Below are 26,458 nucleotides of genomic sequence, written 5' to 3' on the forward strand. Positions count from 1 at the left end.
GCCAGCATGGGGGACAGAGCAATCAATATTCCATCTCAAAAAAAAAAAGAAAAAAAAGAAAAACTCTATTTTTAAATTACTCTTATTAGTCATTAGTCTTATATATCAGTATAATGAATACTTTATTCAAAACCTTCTCTTTTTTTTAGACGGAGATAATAAAATTTCAGTTGCATCCCACCTGTTTCTTTCTGTGCGTGTCTGGATGCACATATAATTTGTTGGTACCAGTTTTGGTTGTTTAAACGAGTGTTTGTTGAGCAACTGTGTTGTGGAAAGTATTGTGCTGGGTGCTGGAGATAGCACAGTGGCATCATCCCTGTCCTTAGTGAGCTCAGCCAGAGGGGGTGAGGAGCAGAAGAAATGTGAATCGGTAGTTTCAGTGCGAAGTAATAAGTGCTTTATTATGATGTGCAAAGGTTTGTGTGCACCCTAGAGGAGCGCATAAAAGGGAGTCATTAACCTCCTGAAGCTTCTGAAAGGGCTTTAGAGAAGTCAGACATTTGATTTGATTCTTGAGGAATGAGTAGGTGTTCTCCAAGTAGAGATAAGAGAAAGATTGAAAAGTTGAAACTCAGACCTCATGACCATGCCTTCCTGTCTTCTCTTCTTAAATCCGTATCATTCCTGATACATTATTAAATGGATCTATTTTGAAACGTCGTGCATTTACTCCAAGTCCAAACCCTGTCCCAGGTTATAGGCCTCACTCATGCACCTGAAGAGGACACACAGGGCAAAAGAAAGTGAGCAGTTGGGGGGCTCTGAGGGTCATGGGGGTCAGCCGAGGCTGCCATTCTTTTTCCTCATAAATCAGATTTACTGAGGTAGAACGTACTTACAGTAAAAATGTATCCATTTTAAGTTTACAGTTTGGTACGTTTTAACAAATGTATAGACTCTTAACTGACACCATGGTCAAGACAGAGAATATTTCTATCACCTCAGAAAAGATCCTTATGCCCCTTTGGAATCAGTCCCTGTCCTCCAGTCATGGGCAGCTGCTTACTGGCTTTCTGTCACTATAGATGAGTCTTACCTTTTCCAGAATTTTATACAAATGAATTCATACAGTCTGCACTTACTTCACCTAGCATAGTGTTTCTGAGATTCATTGTTTTTCTTAAATGTTGGTAATTGATTTCTTTCTATAGCAGAATGACTTCCATTGTATGATATACCACAATTTCTTTATCCATTCAACCATTGTTGCACATTTGGGTTATTTTCAGTTTTTGGCTATTACAAACAAAATTATTATGAACATTCATAAACAAAACTTTGTGGTCGTATGTTCTCATTCCTTTTGTTTTCCTTTTTTTTTTGAGATGGAGTCTCGCTCTGGCGCCCAGGCTGGAGTGCAGTGGTGCAATCTTGGCTCACTGCAACCTCTGCCTCCTGGGTTCACGCCATTCTTCTGCCCCAGCTTCCCGAGTAGCTGGGATTACAGGCTCCCGCCACCAAGCTCGGCTAATTTTTTGTATTTTTCGTAGAGAGGGGATTTCACCATGTTAGCCAGGATGGTCTCGATTTCCTGACCTCATGATCCACCCGCCTTGGCCTCCCAAAGTGCTGGGATTACAGGCGTGAGCCACCATACCCGGCCATTCTCATTCCTCTTGAGTAAATACTAGGAGTTGTATTGTTGAGTTGTATGGTAAGTATGTGTTCCAATTTATAAGAAAGTGTCAAACTTTTCCAAAGTGGTTATACCATTTTTGCATTTCTGTCAGTCATGCGTGAGAGTTCAAATTGCTTTAAGTCCTTGCCAACACACCTTTCTTTTGTAGCCATTTTAGTAGAAGTGTAAGGGTTTTTATTATTTTGATTTGTATTTGTGTTTCTCTAAGGACTGGTGATGTTAAGCCTTCCTTCAAGTGCTTATTAGCCATTTGCGTATCTTCTTTTTTATTATTCACAACTCACAGGTTATTACGACATTTGTATATCTTCTTTAGTGAGGGGTCTGTTCAAGTCTTTTTGCCTTTTGTTGTGGGCCTTTTTCTATTGTGTTAAAAGGGTTCTTTGTGTACTCTGGACGTAAGTCCTTTGTCAGATAAAGGTTTTGCAAGTATTTTCTTTGAGCCTGTGACTTCCTTTTCATTTTCATCTGGTGACTTTCAAAAGAGCAGAGGTTTTTAATTTTGATGAAGTCTGGTTGATCAGTTTTTTCTTTCTGATTCATGTATTTTTGCTCTATTTAAGATTTCTTGGCTGTCCTAAGGTTACAAATTTTTTTCTTTTTTTTCTTTCAGGAGTTTTAGTTTTAGCTTTTTTATTTGTTTGTTTTTAAACCTGAAGCATTATGCAGTTTTAGCTTTTTTTTTCTTTTTTTTTCTTTAGTTTAAGTTCTAGGGTACATGTGCACACCATGCAGGTTTGTTACATATGTATACATGTGCCATGTTGGTGTGCTGCACCTCTTAACTCATCATTTACATTAAGTATATCTCCTAATGCTGTTCCTCCCCTCTCCCCCAACTCCCCGGCAGGCCCGGTGTGTGATGTTCCCCACCATGTCCATGTGTTCTCATTGTTCAGTTCCCACCTATGAGTGAGAACATGCGGTGTTTGGTTTTCTGTCCTTGTGATAGTTTGCTGAGAATGATGGTTTCCAGCTTCATCCATGTCCCTATAAGGGACATGAACTCATCCTTTCTTGTGGCTGCATAATATTCCATGGTGTATATGTGCCACATTTTCTTAATCCAGTCTATCACTGATGGACATTTGGGTTGGTTACAAGTCTTTGCTATTGTGAATAGTGCCGCAATAAGCATATGTGTGCATGTGTCTTTATAGCAGCATGATTTATAATCCTTTGGGTATATGCCCAGTAATGGGATGGCTGGGTCAAATGGTATTTCTAGTTCTAGATCCTTGAGGAATCGCCACACTGCCTTCCACAATGGTTGAACTAGTTTACAGTCCCATCAACAGTGTAAAAGTGTTCCTGTTTCTCCACATCCTCTCCAGCACCTGTTGTTTCCTGACGTTTTAATGACTGCCATTCTAACTGGTGTGAGATGGTATCTCATTGTGGTTTTGATTTGCATTTCTCTGATGGCCAGTGATGATGAGCATTTTTTCATGTGTCTGTTGGCTACATAAATGTCTTATTTTGAGAAGTGTCTGTTCATATCCTTTGCCCACTTTTTGATGGGGTTGTTTGTTTTTTTCTTGTAAATTTGTTTAAGTTCTTTGTAGATTCTGGATATTAGCCTTTTGTCAGATGCGTAGATTGTAAAAATTTTCTCCCGTTCTGTAGATTGCCTGTTCAGTTTGATGGTAGTTTCTTTTGCTGTGCAGAAGCTCTTTGGTTTAATTAGATCCCATTTGTCTATTTTGACTTTTGTTGCCATTGCTTTTGGTGTTTTAGTCTTGAAGTCCTTGCGCATGCCTATGTCCTGAATGGTATTGCCTAGGTTTTCTTCTAGGGTTTTTGTGGTTTTAGGTCTAACATTTAAGTATTTAATCCATCTTGAACTGATTTTGTATAAGGTGTAAGGAAGGGATCCAGTTTCAGCTTTCTACATATGGCTAGCCACTTTTCCCAGCACCATTTATTGAATAGGGAGTCCTTTTCCCATTTCTTGTTTTTGTCAAGTTTGTCAAAGATCAGATGGTTATAGATGTGTGGTATTATTTCCGAGGGCTCTATTCTGATCCATTGTTGTATATCTCTGTTTTGGTACCAGTACCATGCTGTTTCGGTTACTGTAGCCTTGTAGTATAGTTTGAAGTCAGGTAGTGTGATGCCTCCAGCTTTGTTCTTTTGGCTTAGGATTGTCTTGGCAATGCGGCCTCTTTTTTGGTTCCCTATGAACTTTAAAGTAGTTTTTTCCAATTCTGTGAAGAAAGTCATTGGTAGCTTGATGGGGATAGCATTGAATCTATAAATTACCTTGGGCAGTATGGCCATTTTCACAGTATTCTTCCTGTCCATGACCATGGAATGTTCTTCCATTTGTTTGTGTCCTCTTTTATTTCCTTGAGCAGTGGTTTGTAGTTCTCCTTGAAGAGGTCCTTTGCATCCTTTGTAAGTTGGATTCCTAGGTATTTTATTCTCTTTGAAGCAATTGTGAATGGGAGTTCACTCATGATTTGGCTCTCTGTTTGTCTGTTATTGGTGTATAGGAATGCTTGTGAGTTTTGCACATTGATTTTGTATCCTGAGACTTTGCTGAAGTTGCTTATCAGCTTAAGGAGCTTTTGGGCTGAGATGATGGGGTTTTCTAAATATACAATCATGTCATCTGCAAACAGGGACAATTTGACTTCCTCTTTTCCTAATTGAATACCCTTTATTTCTTTCTCTTGCCTGATTGCCGTGGCCAGAACTTCCAACACTATGTTGAATAGGAGTGGTGAGACAGGGCATCCCTGTCTTGTGCCAGTTTTCAAAGGGAATGCTTCCAATTTTTGTCCATTCAGTATGATATTGGCTGTGGGTTTGTCATAAATAGCGCTTATTATTTTGAGATACGTACCATCAGTACCTAGTTTATTGAGAGCTTTTATCATGAAGGGCTGTTGAATTTTGTCAAGGGCCATTTCTGCATCTGTTGAGATAATCATGTGGTTTTTGTCTTTGGTTCTGTTTATATGATGGATTATGTTTATTAGTTTGCATATGTTGAACCAGCCTTGCATCCCAGGGATGAAGCCAGCTTGATCGTGGTGGATAGCTTTTTGATATGCTGCTGGATTCAGTTTGCCAGTATTTTATTGAGGATTTTTGCATCGATGTCCATCGGGGATATTGGTCTAAAATTCTCTTTTTTTTGGTGTGTCTCTGCCAGGCTTTGGTATCAGGATGATGTTGGCCTCATAAAATGAATTAGGGATAATTCCCTCTTTTTCTGTTGATTGGAATAGTTTCAGAAGGAATGGTACCAGCTCCTCCTTGTATCTGTGGTAGAATTTGGCTGTGAATCCCTCTGGTCCTGGACTTTATTTGGTTGGTAAGCTATTATTGCCTCAGTTTCAGAACCTGTTATTGTTCTATTCAGGGATTCAACTTCTTCCTGGTTTAGTCTTGGTAGGGTGTATGTGTCCAGGAATTTATCCATTTCTTCTAGATTTTCTAGTTTATTTGCATAGAGGTGTTTATAGTATTCTCTGATGGTAGTTTCTGTGGGATTGGTGGTGATAACCCTTTTATCATTTTTTATTGCGTCTATTTGATTCTTCTCTTTTCTTATTTGTTAGTCTTGCTAGCAATCTATCAATTTTGTTGATCTTTTCAGAAAACCAGCTGCTGGATTCATTGATCTTTTTGGAGGGTTTTTTGTGTCTCTATCTCCTTCAGTTCTGCTCAGATCTTAGTTATTTCTTGCCTTCTGCTAGCTTTTGAATGTGTTTGCTCTTGCTTGTCTAGTTCTTTTAATTGTGATGTTAGGGTGTCAATTTCAGATCTTTCCTGCTTTCTCTTGTGGGTATTTAGTGCTATAAATTTCCCTCTACACACTGCTTTAAATGTGTCCCAGAGATTTCTGATATGTTGTGTCTTTGTTCTCATTGGTTTCAAAGACCATCTTTATTTCTGCCCTCATTTTGTTATGTACCCAGTAGTCATTTAGGAGCAGGTTGTTCAGTTTCCATGTATTTGAGCGCTTTTGAGTGAGTTTCTTAATCCTGAGTTCTAGTTTGACTGCCCTGTGGTCTGAGAGACAGTTTGTTACAATTTCTATTCTTTTACATTTGCTGAGGAGTGCTTTACTTCCAACTATGTGGTCAGTTTTGGAATAAGTGAGATGTGGTGCTGAGAAGAATGTATATTCTGTTGTTTTGTGGTGGAGAGTTCTGTAGATGTCTATTAGATCCGCTTGGTGCAAAGCTGAGTTCCCAATTCCTGGATATCCTTGTTAACTTTCTGTCTCGTTGATCTAATATTGACATTGGGGTATAAAAGTCACCCATTATTATTGTGTGGGAGTCTTAAGTCCCTTTTTAGGTCTCTAAGGACTTGCTTTATGAATCTGGGTGCTCCTGTATTGGGTGCATATGTATTTAGGATCGTTAGCTTATCTTGTTGAATTGATCCCTTTACCATTATGTAATGGCCGCCTTTGTCTCTTTTGATCTTTGTTGGTTTAAAGTCTGTTTTATCAGAGACTAGGATTGCAACCCCTACTTTTTTGTTGTTTTCCATTTGCTTGGTAGATCTTCCTCCATCCCTTTATTTTGAGCCTATGTGTGTCTCTGCACGTGAGCTGGGTCTCCTGAATACAGCACACTGATGGGTCTTGACTCTTTATTCAATTTGCCAGTCTGTGTCTTTTAATTGGAACATTTAGCCTATTTACATTTAAGGTTAATGTTGTTATGTGTGAATTTGATCCTGTCATTACGATGTTAGCTGGTTATTTTACTCATTCGTTGATGCAGTTTCTTCCTTGTATCGATGGTCTTATTTGGCATGTTTTTGCAGTGGCTGGTACCGGTTGTTCCTTTCTATGTTTAGTGCTTCCTTTAGGAGCTCTTGTAAGGCAGGCCTGGTGGTGACAAAATCTCTCAGCATTTGTTTGTCTATAAAGTATTTTATTTCTCCATAACTTATGAAGCTTAGTTTGGCTGGATATGAAATTGTGGGTTGAAAATTCTTTTCTTCAAGAATGTTGAATATTGTCCCCCACTGTCTTCTGGCTTGTAGAGTTTCTGCCGAGAGATCTGCTATTAGTCTGATGGGCTTCCCTTTGTGGGTAACCTGACCTTTCTCTCTGACTGCCCTTAACATTTTTTCCTTTGTTTCAACTTTGGAGAGTCTGACAATTATGTGTCTTGGAGTTTCTCTTCTCGAGGAGTATCTTTGTGGTGTTCTCTGTATTTCCTGAATTTGAATGTTGGCCTGCCTTGCTAGGTTGGGGAAGTTCTCCTGGATGATATCCTGAAGAGTGTTTTCCAACTTGGTTCCATTCTCCCTGTCACTTTCAGGTACACCAATTCGACATAGATTTGGTCTTTTCATGTAGTCCCATGTTTCTTGGAGACTGTTCGTTTCTTTTTACTCTTTTTTCTCTAAACTTCTCTTCTTGCTTCATTTCATTCATTTGCTCTTCAATCACTGATACCCTTTCTTCCATTTGATCAAATCTGCTACTAAAGCTTGTGCATGTGTCACATAGTTCTTGTGCCATGGTTTTCAGCTCCATCAGGTCATTTAAGGACTTCTCTACACTATTTATTCTAGTTAGCCATTCGTCCACTCCTTTTTCAAGGTTTTTATCTTGTTTGTGATGGGTTTGAACATCCTCCTTTAGCTCGGAGAAGTTTGTTATTACCAATCGTCTGAAGCCTTCTCTCGACTCGTCAAAGTTGTTCTCCGTCTAGCTTTGTTCTGTTGCTGGTGAGGAGCTGTATTCCTTCGGAAGAGAAGAGGCGCTCTGATTTTCACAAGTTTCAGCTTTCCTGCTCTGGTTTCTCCCCATCTTTGTGGTTTTATCTACCTTTGGTCTTTAATGATGGTGACGTACAGATGGGGTTTTGGTGTGGATGTCCTTTCTGTTTGTTAGTTTTCCTTCTAACAATCATGACCCCCAGCTGCAGGTCTGTTGGAGTTTGCAGGAGGTCCACTCCAGACCCTGTTTGCCTGGGTATCACCAGCGGAGGCTCCAGAACAGCAAATATTGCTGCCTAATCCTTCCTTTGGAAGCTTCGTCTCAGAGGGGCACCTGGCCTTATGAGGTATTGGGAGGTGCCTCCCAGTTAGGCTACTTAGGGGTCAGGGACCTACTTGAGGAGGCAGTCTGTCAGTTCTCAGATCTCAAACTCCGTGCTGGGAGAACCACTACTCCCTTCAGAGCTGTCAGACAGGGACGTTTAAGTCTGCAGAAGTTTCTGCTGCCTTTTGTTCAGCTATGCCCTACCCCTAGAGGTGGAGTCTACAAAGGCAGGCAGGCCTCCTTGAGCTGTGGTGGGCTTCACCCAGTTTGAGCTTCCAGGCCACTTTGTTTACCTACTAAAGCCTCAGCAATGGTTTATGCCCCTCCCCCAGCCTGGCTGCCGTCTTGCAGTTTGATCTCAGACTGCTGTTCTAGCAATGAGCGAGGCTCAGTGGATGTGGGACCCTCCTGGTGTGCTGTTGGCTAAGGCTGTTGGAAAAGCGCAGTATTAGGATGGGAGTGTCCCGATTTTCCAGGTGCAGTCTGTCACGGCTTCCCTTTGCTAGGAAAGGGAACTCCTCAACCCCTCGCACTTCCTGGGTGAGGCGGTGCCCTGCCCTGCTCCGTGGGATGCACCCACTTGTCTGGCAAGCCCCAGTGAGATGAAACCGGTACCTCAGTTGGAAATGCAGAAATCACCTGTCTTCTCCGTCGTTCTCGCTGGGAGCTGCAGACTAGAGCTGTTCCTATTCGGCCATCTTGGCGCCCTCTCCATACAGTTTTAGCTTTAACATTAGGTTTATAATCCACTTTGGCTTCACTTTTTTGTGTGGTGTAAGTTAAGGGTCGGAATTCATTTTTTTTTAAACACATGAATATTCCATTGTTTCAGTACCTTTGTTGAAAAGACTCTGCTTTCCTCTGTTTAATCTGTTCAAAGATGTTGACATCTTTGTAGAGAATTCCCAGGACACTTGCTAGTTTATTTCTGAATTTTGTTCTGTTCCATTGACCTATGGCCAGTTGTACTCTATAATAAGTTTTGAAATGAGGTAGTGTGTAAGTCTTCTAACTTTATTCTGTATCTTCAAAGTTATTTTGACTCCCCTGGGTCCTTTGTACTTCCATATAAATTTTAATACCAGATTGTTTAAAAGCCAGCTGAAATTTCAAATAAGATTATATTGAATCTAGAGATCCATTTGGAGAGAATTGCCGTCTTAACAACCGTAAATCTTCCAATCCAGGAACAAGGTCTTGTATGAAAATATACAAAGAACTCTGAAAATTCAATAATTTAAAAGTGGAAAAAAGATCTGAACAGCCATCTTAACCAAAGAAGATATACAGACAATAAATTAAGCATATGAAAAGATACTTAATGTAATTAAGTATCATTAGGGTACTGCAAATTAGGGTACTGCAGTGAGATACCACTGCACAACTGTTAGAATGGCTAAAATCCAAAACACTGACAACATTAAAAGGAACACTGAAGGAAGTGGAGTAACAGGAATTCTCACTCATTGCTGGTTTGAATGCAAAATGGTATAGCCACATTGGAAGACAGTTTGGCAGTTTTCTTTTTTTTTTTTTTTTTCCTGAGACGGAGTATCGCTCTGTCGCCCAGGCTAGAGTGCAGTGGCGCGATCTTGGTTCACTGCATCCTCCGCCTCCCGGGTTTAAGCAGTTCTCTGCCTCAGCCTTCCAAATAGCTGGGATTACAGGTGTGTGCCACCACGCCTGGCTAATTTTTGTATTTTTAGTAGAGATGGGGTTTCACCATCTTGGCCAGGCTGGTCTTGAACCCCTGACCTTGTGATCCACCCGCCTCAGCCTCCCAAAATTCTGGGATTGCAGGCATGAGCCACTGTGCCCATCCTGGCAGTTTTCTTAAAAAGCTAAATATGGTCTTAACATACATTCTAGCAGTCATATTCCTAGTGATTTCCCTAAATGAATTGAAAACTTATGTCTACACAAAAATCTGTACATGAACGTTTTACAGAAGCTTCATTCATAATCGCCAAAAGTTGTAAGCAATCAAGATGTCTTAAGTAAGTGAATGGATAAACAAATGGTGGTACATCCATGCAGTGGAATATTATTCAGCCATACAAAGAAATAAGCTATCAAGCCTGGAAAAGACATGGGGGAACTTTAAATACGTAAAAGCAGCCTATCTACGAAGGCTACATACTGTATGATTTTAACTATATGACATTCTGAACAAGGCAAAATTATAGAGACAGTAAAAAGATCAGCAATTCTCAGGGGTTGAGGATGGGAAAGGGAGGAAAAATGAATAGGTGAAGCACAGGATACTTAGGGCGGTAAAACTCTTCTGTATGATAGTGCAAGGATGGATCCATGACAAAACCCCACCACCGTGCAATGCAGAGTCAACTCTAAGCATGGCGTTTAGCTGGTAATGTATCAGTACTGGGTGATCAGTTGTGACACGTGCCACACTAATCACAAGTGGAGGAGAATGGGTTTATAGTGTGTACTTTCTACTGAATATTTCTATATGTCTAGAACTGTTCTAACAATAATTCTATTCATTTTTTAAAAAGGAAAAAGTGATTTTCCAGGATCTCACTGCTAATGACTTAGCTTTTATTTTTTTATTTTCTCCTTGAACCGAGCAGGAATCTGTCAGGTGCTTCACTTTCTGTCTCCCGGTAACTTGCTGTGATTATGAAAACGTTTGTGCTAAACAACCCATGAACAAAGCAAATAAAGATATTCCTTTGTCTACCCAGACTGAAAGGAAATATGCCACCGCATCTGTGTTAATGAAAGAGAGGTTATAGCTGGTTTCCACTTTCATCTTTGTTTTCCTGTATTTTCCGAATGTTCTCTGTAAAATAAAAAACTCTTAGCACTGAAACAGTATATATGTATTCTACTGCAGCTTAATTGTATTCAGTTAACATAATTGAAGAGATTAAATAAGAAATGTAGAAATAAGTCAGACCTAGACCTTAAGGATCTCTCTGGTTAACTGTAAGTGAAAGACTGTCTCACCTCAATGCTTGATGTAAATGGTCGGATTGGTTAGTGACAACCTCATCAATTATTGCAGCTTGCAAAGGGATCGATTTTTAAATTTTTATTTATTATTTGTTATTATTATGTACTTGCTTATTTGTTTTCTCATTTAGTTGCTTACTTATTTGCTTATTAAAAGAGGAAGATACTATCTAAGTGATTTCGCCAAGTTCTTACATTTTGTTGGTTTAAATTGCTTTAGTATATATGCATGAAATCGCATGTTTGCTCTTGAAATGTGTGCTTTTTGTAGTGTGTGTGTTGGGGAAAATAAGTTATTTTTTAAAAAGAGAATTATTTAAATATGGCTTCAGTGATTCCTCAGTATGATGAGCTGGTAGTGAAATGTAGCTTATTGTTTTCAGCTAGTTTAAATTGGTCTTGAGACAAATGGAAATTTGTTTCTTAAGCTCTAGATGACTTTATAGAATATCTCTGGGCTGTTATCAAGTACTTGCTTAAGAAGGATAATTCTACTTGATTATATATTTTTTACTCCAAAGGAAAATAAGTTTAAATTTGATTTTAACCAGATGATGCCATCTGCATGGAGTCACGCTGATGTTGTGTCCACACTGTCCAAGAAAGGTTTTAATGAATGGTGTTTGTTTACTTTATTTGGTCTTAGCCAAATGAGTAAAGACCTGGAGACTGGGCAATTTGAGAAGACATTTAGGAATCACTGGCTTTTCTCTGTTGATGCCACCCTATAAACTAAGGATGACAGTGGGTAGGGAATGTGTGTGGAATTCCCGTGTGATTCACTGTAACTGGTGTGCTAAATGCATGGTTAAGCTGGTGTCAGCATCGTCTTTCTGTAAGTTAAAGATCCCTTCTGTGAGCAGGACTCCTGCGGACTCATGTATGTTATATTTTGAAATATGTTTTAGAGGGTATTTTAGGACTTAATAAAGGTGACTGATGTGTAAGGGGACTTAAAGGGAGGAAAAACCCCTTCTTCTATGGGGTAGCATATTTGGGATTATAATTTTCGTTTTCTTTAGGTTGCTTTCAATTTCCTTTTTTTTTTTTTGAGGCGGGATCTCGCTCGTTCACCCAGCCTGTAGGACAATGGCGTGATCTCGGGTCACTGCAACCTCTGCCTCCCAGGTTCAAGGATTCTCCTGCCTCAGCCTCCTGAGTAGCTGGGATTGTAGGCACCCGCCACCACACCCAGCTAATTTTTGTATTTTTAGTAGAGACGAGGTTTCACCATGTTGGCCAGGCTGATCTCGAACTCCTGACCTCAGGTGATCCATCTACCTCAACCTCCCAAAGTGCTGGGATTACAGGCGTGAACCACTGTGCCCAGCCAGTTGGTTTCATTTTCGAGTGAATCCAGCAAACACTCTTTTCTTTGACTTGCAGTTCCAGTATTGCTATGAAATTACTGTAATATGGGGATAGTTGTCAGTCTCAAATACATAAAATGACCAATTTCAGTGACCTTTTATCCTTTTAAGAAAACCTATTCTATGAAAATCCAATGTTGTGCAAAAAGTGGGAAATAAGTGGGGGCGCAGGTGTTTGCTTTATGAGACTTTATTTGATTCATGTAAATAGAAAATGGTTTTATTACATGTAAAATGTGATTTAAATTGGTCAAAATGACATTTTCAGAAAGTATACATAAAACATATGTACTCATTACGTAATGAGTACTAAAAGCGAGTCTCATTACATAGAATAAGGATTCTGTGTGCCACAAACAACTTCAAAGAATTTTCTTTATATATAATGACACAGAAAGTTGTTCCTTAGCATCCATTTCAACTCCAGTTCCTCAGGAACACTGAGTACAAATTATAATGAGTTTATTTTCCAACTAAAGTATAGTAGTTAAGCTAGTTTATTAGCTAATTTAGTTCTGACCTGTATGATTGAGAATAGATACAAGAGAATTACAGAAAGCAGATAGTGGAAATGATGAAGTGTACCTGGCTGATTTTCTGACAATTTGTATGAAATGCTTGGCTTTGTAATTTTATATTTCTTTCTAGGCTGATACATTGAGTTTATTTAGTTAGAAATAGACTGGTTATCTGTTTTTTTAAATGCTGCTTCACAGTTACATACTACTTAAGGTACGTAGCTTTGCAGTCAGTCGAAATTGGAATTGGGTTTTTGTTATTGTCATTTGGTACACTGGTCACTTTATAAATGTTTAACTTTTTGTTTTGAGTTAATTATAGATTTGCATGCATGCAGTTTTAAGAAATAATACAGAGAGGCTGGGTGTGGTGTGGCTTATGCCTGTGATTCCAGTTACTTGGGAGGCTGAGGCAGGAGGATCGCTTGAAGCTCAGGAGTTCAAAGTTGCAGTGAGCTATGATGGTGCCACTGCACTCTAGCCTGGGTGATGGTGAGACCCCATCTCTACAAGGAAAAACAGTAATAATACAAAGAAATGTCATGTATGGGCCTACCAGATTTTATTGTGCTTTGCTTTATTGCACTTTGCAGATACTATTTTTTACAAACGGAAGGTTGGTGGCAACCCTGTGTCAAGCAAGTCTTGCCGTTTTTCTAACAGCATATGCTCACTTCATGTCTCTATGTTACATTTTGGTAACAGTATTTTAGATGTTTTCATTATTATCATATCTGTTACGGTGATAGTGATCTTTGATGTTACTCTTGTAATTGTTTACAACCTCACTGATAGAAGAGGGTGAACTTAATAAATGTTGTGTATGTGTGTAGTTTTTTTGTTTTGTTTTGAGACAGGGTCTTTCTCTGTTGTGACCTTGTGACCAGTTCACCAGATGCCTTTTGGCGTGTGTCTTGTCAGTCTTCATTGTAAGATCTTGGCAGGTTAGTGCCATATCTTTGTAGCCACTTTCTGACCCAATACCCTTCAGGGGTGCTTCTATACGTGTTTGTTAGAAGAGTAGGTCCATACTTAGTAATCATAGATTTCATCAGAATAGTGAGTTTATCTGGAAATTTATATCAATTTTATGCTTAGATTTACCATCTGTAGTTATTGAGAAACTAATAGCAAAAAATACTTGACACTTACTATATGCGAGGTATTGATCCAGTCACTATCTTTACAAACCCCTTTATTTGAACAGGTAGATTTTATGATCCTTGCCAGTTTACAGATGAGAAAACTGGGGCAAGGAGAAACTTGCCTTGTGTCGAATAACTAGTAAGTGGTAGATTCAGCATTTAAATAGCCACATAGTCTGTCTTTCACTACCATCTTTGTAATTTTTGAAATTTTTAATAACAGGATTTATATATGCTATTTATGACTCCCCCGCCCCCCCCGGCCCCAAGACGTAGTCTAGCTTGTCGCCCAGTCTGGAGTGCAGTGGCGCAATCTCGGCTCACTGCAACCTCCGCCTCCCGGGTTCAAGCGATTCTCCTGCCTCAGCCTCCCAAGTAGCTAGGATTAAAAGCACCTACCACCACCCCCAGTTAATTTTTGTATTTTCAGTAGAGACAGGGTTTCACTGTGTTGGCCAGGCTGGTCAAGAACTGCTGACCTCATGGTCCACCTGCCTCAGCCTCCCAAAGCTCTGAGATTACAGGCGTGTGCCACCGCGCCTGGCTGGTATTTATGACTTTTTAAAGCTCGTTTGTTCCCTAATATATGCAATAATTTAGATTACCTAGTCCACTACTTTGTAATGAAACCTTGACTTACTGCTTTGTAGCATGAACTTAGAAATTCTTTTGGAAATAAGTAGTTGGAAAAATACATGCAAATATTTATTTGAGTGCCTACTGTGTACCTTACTCTATGCCAAGTGGATACAGATGTCTGGAAGTTTGTTTTCCTACTTCTGCTGTAAAGTGAACCCTTCACCAAACTTTACGTATTCATTTATCCCTAAAATGGCTTTGTTTCTTTGTTTCTTTCCATTGTGTGCTGCATAAAGGGAAACAATTTACAGATGAAAGGTGTATTTGGTATCTTTATTAATATTCTTGAATTCTAAAGTCTGAAATTTGTTTTAGTTTAAAAAAAAAACCTGTTTCCCAAAAAAGAAATAAACATTAAGGTGTAAATATTTAGTATTTACAGACATCAGAATTATATTTGCCTATCCTGTCTCAACAAGTTGGTTCTAATTCTTAAGTTCTGAATAGATGATAGTGACAACTTTGAGCTATTTAAAGAGAAAGTTCATTTCTTTATGCTGTCATTAAAACTGTTCCAACTTTAATTATCAGGTATCTCTGTGGAAAAAATCGATTTAACCTAGCAAAAGTAGGATAGAAATTATTTGTTTGGAGTTTTTTTGAGACAAAGTCTCGTTCTGTGGCCCAGGCTGGAGTGCAGTGGCACGATGGTCTCGGCTCACTGCAACCTATGCCTCCCAGGTTCAAGCAGTTCTTGTGCCTCAGCCTACTGAATAGCTGGGACTACAGGCACACATTAACATACCCAGCTAATTTTTGTATTTTTGATAAAGACAGGGTTTCACCATGTTGGCCAGACTGGTCTCGAACTCCTGGCCTCAAGTGATCCACCTGCACTGGCCTCCCAAAGTGCTGGGATTACCGGCATGAGCCACCATGCCTGCTCATAAGATGGAAATTATATATATTGTATGCGAATGAAATTAAATTTATTTCAAAGTCCAGTCCAGCCACAGTGGCTCACATCTGTAATCTCAGCCCTTTGGGAGGCCGAGTTGGGCAGATTACCTGAGGTCAGGAGTTCGAGACCAGCCTGGCCAACATGGTGAAACCCCCATCTCTACTAAAAATACAAAAATTAGCCAGGCATAGTGGCAGGTGCCTGTAATCCCAGCTACTTGGGAGGCTGAGGCAGGAGAATTACTTGAACCCAGGAGGCGGAGGTTGCAGTGAGTTGAGATTACACCACTGCATTCCAGCCCAGGCAACAGAACGAGACTGTCTTTAAAAAAAAAAAAAAAAAAAAAAAATTAGAGTCCAGAATTTTCCCCAGATGCTTTCAAAAAGCTAGACATTCTGTATACATAAATGACTAAAAAGTTTATCTATAGATGTAGAAAAATTAATATAGATTTTAAGTGTTCATTTAGTAAATTCAGAATTTGAATTTTCTTTTTATTTGCAGCTCAGATCGTCTGATAGAAGAGACAATAAGGTAGGAATAAGTTTTTGTTTTGCTTTGTTGGTTTTTGTTTGTTTGCACATAAATTTAATGAACAGTGTTACAGCTGTTTTAGAATTAAAGAAAAAACATTTTAATGAACAGATCAGAGTTAAAGTTCATTTATCTTCCTTAAAGATGAAATTTTTACTATGTCCTTCCCTTATAAGAGATGTTTGACACCCAACTATATTTCCATAGTTACTTTAAGTTGTTTTACTTAGGTTAATTTTTCCAATTAATTTATATTTAATATTTTCAATCTCAATCTTTTTATTCTCACTTTTTAAAGGAAAGCGATTTTAAGCATAATTTGATAAATAATTTTATGCCATTCATATAAACTTTTCTGTTATAGCACCTGCAAAAAATCTGCAGTAATAGTTCATAGTATCTGTAATAACATTGAACTAGTTTCTTGCTTAAGTTAAGGGACATTTATTTGTTGTTTTGAACTACTTAGCTTTCTAGGTTTGATGAATTTTAAAATATCTATTTTATGACGCTAAAAAAGAATATTAACTAGATACAGTCTCTGTGCTCTAGAATTCACCAATGTGTAAAGCATTGGTTTTCAGGAAAGGTAAATCAAAGTACATGACAATAACAAATGTGTGTGTGTGTGTATATGTATGTATGTATGTGTGTGTGTGTGTATGTGTGTGTGTGTGTGTGTGTGTGTGTGTGTGTGTATATATTTTTTTTTTTTTTAAGATAGAGTTTCACTCTTGTTGCCCAGGCTGGAATGCAGTGGTGCCGTCTTGGCTCACTGCATCCTTCGCCTGCCAGGTTTGAGTGATTCTCCTGCCTCAGGCTCCTGAGTAGCTGGGATTTCAGGTGTGTGCCACCATGCCTGGCTAATTTTTTGTAGTTTTAGTAGTGACAGGGTTTCATCATATTGGCCAATCTGGTCTTGAACTCCTGACCTCAGGTGATCTGCCCGCCTTGGCCTCCTAAAGTGCAGGGATTACAGGTGTGAGCCACCGCACCCAGCCACAATTGTATTCTTACCACGGATATTGGGCCTGTGCTAAAAGTACTTTGCCTGCATTATTTTATTTAATTTTCTCAATAACCTGTTAGATCGACATGAATCATTAGGAACTATTTCCAAAACAAAAAAGAAATTAAGTAATTAGCCTTTGGTCACATGACTAGTAAATAGTATTAAGGATTCAGATCCTTCCGTCTTAGTCTAACTCTAGAAACAGAGCTCTATCTAAACCACTGCTATATTTACCACATTGTAGAAAGAATACAAGGTTTCGGGTCTGATTTGGCTTGGAACCTGCCTGTGCTGTTTATTAGATCTTAGATCTCTGTTCTTTGGATAATTTACTTTAACTTCTTGGAACTTTCATTTTCTTATCTGTTTAAAAATACAGTATTGATGATAATACTTACCTGTAAGACTGTTAAGGATAATGTGAAGAAAATGCCTGATCTAATAATAGCTAATTTGTAAATGGTAACTATATTATTAATACCAGTCCTTTCTTTTTTAGCTTTTTATTTTGATATCATTTCAGATTTCAGAAAAATTTCAGTAGTGAAAAGAAGTCCTATATACCCTTTACCCAACTTCTACAAAGTTTAACATGCATTGATCCTCTTTGTTCCTAAGTATTTCAGTGTTCATTTCCTAAATATCTGTTTCTTTTTATGGCTTCGTGGATTCTTTATTCAATGGATTAGAATATTTTCCATCATTAATAATCTTAATACATTATAATCTTTTATAACAAGAAGCCATTATTGTGTCTTGAATTTTTGTTTAAATTGTATGTGCTGAGCCTTCCACCTGAAGAAAGTTTTCACAGAATTGCCTAATGTTGACTGAAGTATCTTCCTTGTAACTTTTTCCTTTTCATCAGCACATGAGATCTGATCACATTTTGCCAGGAATTATTTACTTAAAGTTTCCCAATAATCCTTTTTCTTTTTTTCTTTATTTCCCTTTCTTTCTGCCTTCTCTTCTAGGGCCAGGCTGCCTTAATTAAGCTTCCACTTCAGCACTGGTCTATTTAAGGGCTGATAATATGAGTATTAAAACTTGGGGTACCTCATAGGACAAAAAAGAAAAGGAACAATTGAGAACCGTTGAATTGTTACCATTATTTTGCTAGTTAAAAAACATGTTATTAGAAGGTCTTTTATTTCAGTACTTTCCCTTGCTTCAAAATGTGATAGGCATTACAAGAAAAGTTTCACTGAGTATAAAGCTAGTTATGATTTCTTATGAAGAATGTAAAATTTGTGTCAAGTAATATTTTTGCATATTCCATATGGAAAAATTTACGTTTTCCTTTTAGAGATACATTTTAAAACTATGTGAGCAACTGAATATAGACTTTGACATTAACTTATTGAAAAGAGCTAGCATTTTTAATATTTATACATATATTTCTAATCTTTAAATGTATGACTTGTATTATCTGTTGTTGAGAAAAACGTGACTTGAGTTCAGTTCACAGAACAGGTAAGAGGTAAGAAAGTTGAAGTTCCCGTAAGCATATCAATGATTTATCATTTTAAAAGTATTATATATTATTTAGAGCTTATATTTTGCTTCTAAGTATTTGACCCTTGAAATAACAGCCTAGATTTTGTTCTGCTTGACTGTAAGTCATGAAATGAGATGGGAAAGTATGTCCAGATATACTTTGTGGTACTGGAAATCATGCTTCTTCAATAAGTTAACATAATGTATGGTGATGATATCTATTCCCAAAGGAATACAAAGTCCTTTGCAGAAATTATTTTTTAACGTCTGTCCACTTGTGAGTCAAAGTATACAGGAAATGGTGATAGTTCCAGTTTAAAAAACAGAAGCAGGCCCAGCATGGTGGCCCACGCCTATAATCCTAACACTTTGGGAGGCTGAGGCGGGAGGACTGCTTGAGGCCAGAAACTCGAGATCAGCCGGAGCAGCATAGTGAGACCCCATCTTTACAAAGTTGTTTTTAAAAAGCAGGCATGGTGGTGCACATCTGTAAGCCAGCCACTTGGAAGGCTGAGGCGGGAGGAGCACTTGCATGCATGAGGTCAAGGCTGCCATGATGGTGCTACTGCAGCCCCGCCTGCATGGCACAGTGAGACCCTGTCTCAAAAAAATAATAATATATAATAACAAACAGAGGCATATATCATTCAAAGATTGATATATGGCCAGCGTAGGTTTGAAAGCTGTTACTTTATATAAGACTATAGTATCTACTTGTAATACCTTATAAATTTTTTTACAAAACGACCACATTTTCAGTGTATCATATTTTGTCATAATCTCTCAAACTGAAAAGTTATGAATAAGAACTAAATGATGCAAAGGAAGTTGTTTGTTAAGCTCTTTTGTGTTCCTTTCATTTGGGGATCAAAAATTCAGTGTATTGTGCGGTTGACATTGCTCCCTCCTTCGGCTCTAATCTTGACTGGTGATTCTCTACACCTCCAACATTGTTATGGTCCTAGATGTCCTTCCTCCATTATCCTAAAATAATTTCGTCTGTTGGATTACCTACTTCTTGGGATTAGTGCCTCCACTTTCTTACTTTATTCCCTTATTATGCTGAACCATGTCCTTAGTAACTTCCTGAGAAAGAACAGGAGGTAAATTGTTTTGGACTGCCCACATCCAAAATGTCTTTATTCTGCTCATATTCTTGATTCATTATTGAACTTAACTAAGATAGAATTCTGAGTTGGAAATAATTTTGAAATTTTTAAAGGCATTGTTTCCAGAATTGCTTCTGAAGTCCAGGCTGGACGCAGTGGCATGCACCTTTTCCAGTCCAATGCTCTGGGCATTGAGTGAACTCTTACAATCTGGAAACTCATCTTCAGTTCTTAGAAATTGTCTTACGTTCTTTATCATTTTCTTCACTCTTCTTTCTCTGTCGTTTCATTCAAAAAAATATTTAAAAGGTTAAGTGTTGAGCCTTCTGAATTGATCCTTTCTCACCTTTTCTCTGTTTTCTATTGATCTTTTTGTTTAACATTCTGGGAGATTTACTGAATTTCTCCTTCCAATTCTTCTATTAGATTTTTATATCAGCTCTTCATTTAATTTACATGAGCTCTTTCCTGAGAGACAGATACATACTTTTATGTGTATGCTTTGTGGATGTAATAATCTTTTATCTCTCTGAAAACATTAAATGTAATTTTATTTTAGAGTTTCTTGAGCTTCCTTTATTGCCCCTGTTTGCTCAGTCTCACTTTTCTGTTTGCTGGGTGGTTTATTTGAACTCTGTCTTTTATGTTACCTTCTCACACATCTGGTGAGTATTGGCTGTTCCTTCATATTTAAGGGTGTGACTCCAAAAGAGGATGAGCTTCCAATCACTCATTGCTATTACCCAGACTGGAGTGCAGTGGCATGATCATGGCTCACTGCAGCCTTGACCTCCTGGGCTCAAGCAATCCTCCCACCTTAGCATTCTGAATAGCCAGGACTACTGGCACACACCACCATGCCCAGCTAATTTTTTTTTTTTTTTTTTTTGTATTTTTCTGTAGATATGGTGTTTTTCCATGTTGTGAAAAGAATGTGTGTTGGGAAACTCATCCTGTGAGCATAGGATGGTGACCCTTGTTGAGTGTTAGGCCTCACCGTGCATGATTAGGTGGACCTGGCTGTTTCACTGGGGACCTCAAATTGCTAGACCTCTATGTCTCTTCTCCTGGGCTAGGTCTTCTGCTGGACTGGGGACAGCCACCTAGCTGCATGGGTTAGGGAAGGCAATTGTGGGGTATGGCTGCTCCTTGTGCAGATTTCTACAAATCTCCTTTTTTTTTTTTTTTTTTTTCATGAGACGGTGGCTTGCTCTGTGGACCAGGCTGGAGTATAGTGGCGTGATCTCAGCTCACTGCAAGCTCCACCTCCCGGGTTCACGCCATTCTCCTGCTTCAGCCTCCCAAGTAGCTGGGACTACAGGCGCCCGCCACCACACCTGGCTAATTTTTTGTATTTTTTAGTAGAGACGGGGTTTCACCGTATTAGCCAGGATGGTCTCAATCTGCTGACCTTGTGATCTGCCCGCCTCGGCCTCCCAAAGTGCTGAGATTACAGGCGTGAGCCACCGTGCCCGGCCCAAATCTCCATTTTTAAACCTGCTCCACAGTTCTTCCCTCAGAGAGACTGATCCCTTCAATTCTTGAGCTTTTCCAAGATCTACAGAAAACTTTTTAAAATCATTGCTTGACTCGTAATTTTATTGAGGTGAATCACAGTGGTGGATTTGGAGCTGCTAATGTGTTTTTTGTTTGTTTGTTTGTTTTGGTTTTACCCAATTACATTTCTTTCTGAAATGTCATTTAAAAAGACCAGACCATAATATTTCCACATGAACAGATATTTTTCTAGAATAGGCCTAAAAGTATTGGGAAGATGGGATTGTCAGCATTAGAACACATGGGAAATCAGGACCCCGGAAGAACTGTAATATTCTCTAGGACTTTTCATTTTCTAAATTTGCAGAGATACTGCCTGTGATTTCAGTTGAAAGTGATCCAAATCCTGGTATGTCCGTATTAATTGTGTGTGTGTGTGTGTGTGTGTGTGTGTGTGTGTGTGTGTGTAGCTTCAAATGTTATTTAACATTTCTTAAGTGGAATTTTTCTAATGTTCTTTTCCTTTTTCTTTTTCTTTTTTTTTTTTTTTTGAGACGGAGTCTCGCTCTGTGGCCCAGGCTGGAGTGCCTATTAGACACTTGTATATTATAAAAGTATAGTGTTCTTATTGTAACAACTTAAATAATACTAAAATGGATAAAGAAAAAGTCAATCTCCTGGTAGTACCCCTCCATTCTTAACCCCTGAAGCAACTTGCATTAACTGACAGTTGTGTATCTTTCTGATACCTTTTTCACTGTCATACAAACATCTCCAAAGATGTTTGTTTCTGAAAATATTAGAGGATTCATATTCTATACATTCTGTGGCTTGCTTTAATCACTCAATATGTTATAAACATCCCTTCAAGTTAATAGAAATACTACTGTTAGTTTTGTTTTGTTTGAGACCAAGTCTGCGCTGTCACCCAAGCTGGAGTGCAGTGTCACGATCTCGGCTCACTACAACCTCCGTCTCCTGGGCTTTAAGTGATTCTCAGCCTTCAACCTCCCAGTAGCTGGGATTACAGGCACTCACCACCATGGCCTGACTAATTTTTGTATTTTTAGTAGAGACAAGGTTTTACCATGTTGGCCAGGCTGGTCTTGGACTCCTTGGCCTCAAGTGATCCACCTGCCTCAGCTTCCCAAAGTGCTGGGATTACAGGCATGAGCCACCGCGCCTGGCCCTAACTCATTTTTTTAAATAACCAAATATTGTATAATCACTGCCTGTGATTTCAGTTGAAAGTGATCTAAATCCTAGCATGTCCATGTTAATTTTGTGTGTGTGTGTGTGTGTGTGTGTGTGTGTGTGTGTGTGTGTGGCTTCACATGTTATTAACATTTCTTAATCTCTCAGGTAGGATTTTTCTAATGTTCTTTTCATTTTTATTAGACATTTGTACATTATCAAAGTACATTTGTATATTATCAAAATATTCTTACTGTAACAACTTAAATAATACTAAAATGGATAAAGGAAAAGTCAGTCTCCTGGTAGTACCCCTCCATTCTTAACCTCTGAAGCAACTTGTGTTAAGTGACAGTTGTGTATCTTACACAACATACCATTTGAATGTTCCTTCCAATTTTGGGGGATTTTTTTGGGGGGTCTTTTTGCTGCTGTTGTTCGTTTTTTACTATTCCAAAAGTGCTTCAGTAAATATTCTTTTACAGGTTGAATGTCGCTTATCCAAAATACTTGGAATCAGAAGTCTTGGGGATTTCTGATTTTCAGATTAGGGATGCTCAACCTGTATATATCTCCTTACCCAATTTTGTTTCTCTTTTGCCATCTCAAATCTTGCAATTCAAGTTTTGATTCATGTGTCATTTGTTTAGAATACTCCCTCTAGGATTTCCCTTCAATAAGATGCATGGTGGTTTACTCTGTGAGACCTTACCTGGCCAAAAATGTGTTCACTCAGCTCCCAGATAGGTCCAGCTATGAGAGCCTCTTAAGCAGTGGCATACCAGGTAGTGAAGCATCCATCACTGGGCAAAGCCCAGCAGCTCTTCCCCTTAGGGGCTGTGCATCACACCACCTACAAGACTATCGGCTCTCTGCTTGTCGTCTTTGTGGCTGCATGTAGCAGTCCTTTCCCAGCTGCAGTACCTGGGAGCAGTTTCATTGCAACCCCTGTATATGCAGATCCATTTTCTTCCTGTCTGGGTTCCTCAGGAAGTAATGAAGCCCTAGGTCTTTGCCTCAAGCTTGAAGAAAAATCTAAGCTTCCCTGCTGTCAGTTCCCTGGTTCTCTCTTCACTTGAGAGAGTATAGCCTTCTACCTGGCTTTCTTCCCTGGAGATCTCAAGGGAACTTGGGGCCTCAGATGGACCCTCCCCAGTGTGTCTGCTTTTGTTCTTGTGCTACTCCATGGGGGAAATGGGCCAAAAGTCAAGTCAGGAATTTATACTCTCACCATCATCTTCCCTAAATCTCAGTCTCTTGATTCTTTTAAAAAAACAGATATTTTCAAAATTGCTCAACAGCATTTCATTTTCTGTTGCTATTTATAATGTCAGCATGCAAAGCACTCTCTGTGTGTAACATATCAAAGTGGATACTGACCCTGCCCTCTATGACTCTAATGTCCAGAGAGATAAGACTATGGGAAATGAATAATCCTGGAAGTGATAGCAAAGTGATATATTAGGGCCAGGCTTGGTGGCTTACACCTATAACTCCAGCACTTTGGTAGGCGGAGGTAGGAGGATAGCTTGAGCCCAGGAGTTTGAAACCAGCGTGGGCAACATAGGGAGACCCCATCTCTACAGATAATTTAAAAATTAAAAAAAAAAAAAAAATTAGGCAGCCATGATGGCACATGCCTGTAGTCCCAGCTACTCAGGAGGCTGGGGTGGGAGGATTGCTTGAGTCCAGAAGGTCAAGGCTGCAGTAGCCACAATCACACCACTGGGCTCCAGTCTAGGTGACAGAGCAGGACCCTGTCTCCCCCCCGCCACCCCCAAAAAGGATATTAACTCAAGTGTCTTTTAAACAGGACATCAAGGTAGTCACATGGAAGAGATTGTGTTCTACAAAAAGTGACTTTTTCTTTTCTCTTAATCTTTTCTTTGTTTTGAGACAGGGTCTTGCTTCGTTATTCAGGCTAGAGTGCAGTGGCTCCATCACAGCTTGCTCTAGCCTCCCCGTCCTGGGCTCAATTGATCCTCTCACCTCAGCCTCCCGAGTAGCTGGGACTACAGGCACACACCACCATGTCTAGCTAATTTTTGTATTTTGGTAGAGGTGGGATATACCACATTGCCCAGGATGGTCTCGAACTTTTGGGCTCAAGTGATCCTCCCACCTCGGTCTCCCAAAGTGCTGGGATTACAGACATGAGCCACCACACCCAGCTGTTTTAGCCACGTTTAGTGAATCTGTGACCTTTGTCAGCCATCTTGGAAACTCAGCATAATGTTGCATGCATGCCTAGTTGGTTCTCAAGTAGAATTTTGGAACATAATCTCTTCATAAATTAAGGACTGGTTGTATATGCATATTTTATGATATTTTATATTTTATATTTTTATAATTATAATTCCCTTTCAACAGTTTTTCCTGATTAAAGATATTTTAGTAGCTGGTCTCTTTTTAAACTCTTTTTAAAGTTTTTAAAGTTGTTAAACTTTAAATTTTAAGAAGCATTTGTAATATGTGATTTGTCTGTTTATGTCTTATTTTGTTATTTTGAAGCAAACATAGGAAGTGGCTTACTGCCTTGTACAAAAAGATAGAAGAGTGGAGTCATTTGGAAAAAGCACAGTGGGAAAGTGGCTTGGGAAGTGATTTTTTCCCCTTATTTTCTGGCACAGTGCTTTCTAAGATGATGTTGTTCACTGTAGTTTTCTTTCACTTTTAAGGGCATGATGGTTCCAGGCAGGATAATCTTAAATGGTCATTTGTCATCTCTTTTTCCCCTTGCAGCATTGCTATGGCAACAAAAGAAAATATGACTTCACAGAGAGGAATGTTGAAGTCAATTCACAGCAAAATGAACACTTTGGCCAGTATCCTTTTTGAATGTTCGCAGTTTCTGTGTTTTGAGGGTAGAGGGGAGAAGTGTCTGTGTGTGCTTTTTATAGGGGGCAGGTCGCCATCACTCAGTAGCAGTAGAGCCCATCAGTAATTGCATAATATGAATATACTGTGCATTCCTACTTTGTGAAAGTTTATGCTCTTTAGTACTGTTCCTAAAAGACTGCACCTCAGAAGTTTCTTACTACTGGATGTAGAAGAAAAAAATTATAAATGTGAATTTAAAAATTATTCACCAAATTCTTTCACATTTTAGAAAGCTTTTAAATTCATGTTAGAACTCCACACTATACATTATTCTTACCTAAACATGATCAATTATATGCCTTTTCTTTGTTATTTTTCCCTTTTGGAGATAAGTCAGTGGCAGATGCTTGGAACGGGGAAGGAAGGAGACAGCCACCCGTGCAGATGAGCTGTAGCTACTGATAGAGTTTGTACAGGCCGAATTCTGGGATACATTCTCCACTTGTTTGTTGTAACCTCTACTTTAAAATGTTTCAGTTTTCCATTTAAAATTAGGATTATTACTACTTCCCAGAAACCCACTAGGGAACCAGAAAAGCCTGGCACTTTGAGTCATTTGATTCAGCGAACCTCTGAAAAGACAAGCCTTCTAGGCAAAAAAGCTTTCCTTCCCAAATGCCAAAGGGGAAGGTACCTAGAATTTTCAAAAGCTGAGTATCTTGTAGTCTTAGATAATTTAAGGTCACTTTTAGTTTGATATGTCTTTGCCTAAGGAAAAGACTATCCTGATATGTGCCATTATTCTCCAGTCTGCTGTGAATTTAGTTCTTCCCTTGTCACCCTAAGTATAAAACCACATGTCCAAAATCACATTTTAGATAGGGCTGTAAAATTTACAGAGTGCTGGCCAGGCGCGGTGGCTCAAGCCTGTAATCCCAGCACTTTGGGAGGCCGAGACGGGCGGATCACAAGGTCAGGAGTTCAAGACCATCCTGGCTAACATGGTGAACCCCCATCTCTACTAAAAAATACAAAAAAGCTAGCCGGGCGAGGTTGCTGGTGCCTGTAGTCCCAGCTACTCGGGAGGCTGAGGCAGGAGAATGGCGTAAACCCGGGAGGTGGAGCTTGCAGTGAGCTGAGATCCGGCCACTGCACTCCAGCTCGGGCGACAGAGCGAGACTCCGTCTCAAAAAAAAAAAAAAAAAAATTTACAGAGTGCTGTTATAGACATTATCTCATTCTACTAAACTATGAACTCGATTGCCAGCCAGAGCAAGAGCTAATTAGTGAATATAAGAGTTTGTATTTAGTGAAACTTTTGAAACTTTGGAATAAAAGTATGAGTCAGATAGCTGGTGATTTAAAACACTAAAGCCTTTCTCAGTTGTTCATTAGAATTTACCACCACTCTTCTTTGTGACCTCTTCTCTGCTACTCTGTACGCATCTCTCCCATAAGTTCTTTCTCTCTCTCTCTCTCTTTTTTTTTTTTAAAGACAGAGTCTCACCCTGTTGTTACCCATCTGGGTTGAGTATAGTGGCATGATCTCAGCTCACTGCGCCCTCCAACCTCCCAGGTTCAT

General features: G+C 39.1%; 1 protein-coding gene across 9 annotated transcripts in view; it reads left to right on the top strand.

Moving 5' to 3' along the window:
* GOSR1 (golgi SNAP receptor complex member 1) overlaps nucleotides 1–26,458 on the top strand; it is an 80,651-nt gene that overhangs the window by 21,877 nt on the left and 32,316 nt on the right. For 3 of the 9 annotated variants that reach the window (XM_073004812.1, XM_073004813.1, XM_073004816.1), the window contains exons 7-8: nucleotides 15,723–15,747; nucleotides 24,799–24,881. In XM_073004812.1, coding sequence (XP_072860913.1) covers nucleotides 15,723–15,747; nucleotides 24,799–24,881 — 108 coding nt within the window. Of the gene's footprint in view, nucleotides 1–15,717; nucleotides 15,748–24,798; nucleotides 24,882–26,458 lie in introns of all 9 variants that reach the window. The other 6 variants (XM_008010941.3, XM_008010942.3, XM_073004817.1 and 3 more) reach the window with 3 other exon arrangements.

This window comes from Chlorocebus sabaeus, chromosome 16 (assembly GCF_047675955.1).
Source record: "Chlorocebus sabaeus isolate Y175 chromosome 16, mChlSab1.0.hap1, whole genome shotgun sequence".
NCBI lineage: Eukaryota > Metazoa > Chordata > Mammalia > Primates > Cercopithecidae > Chlorocebus > Chlorocebus sabaeus.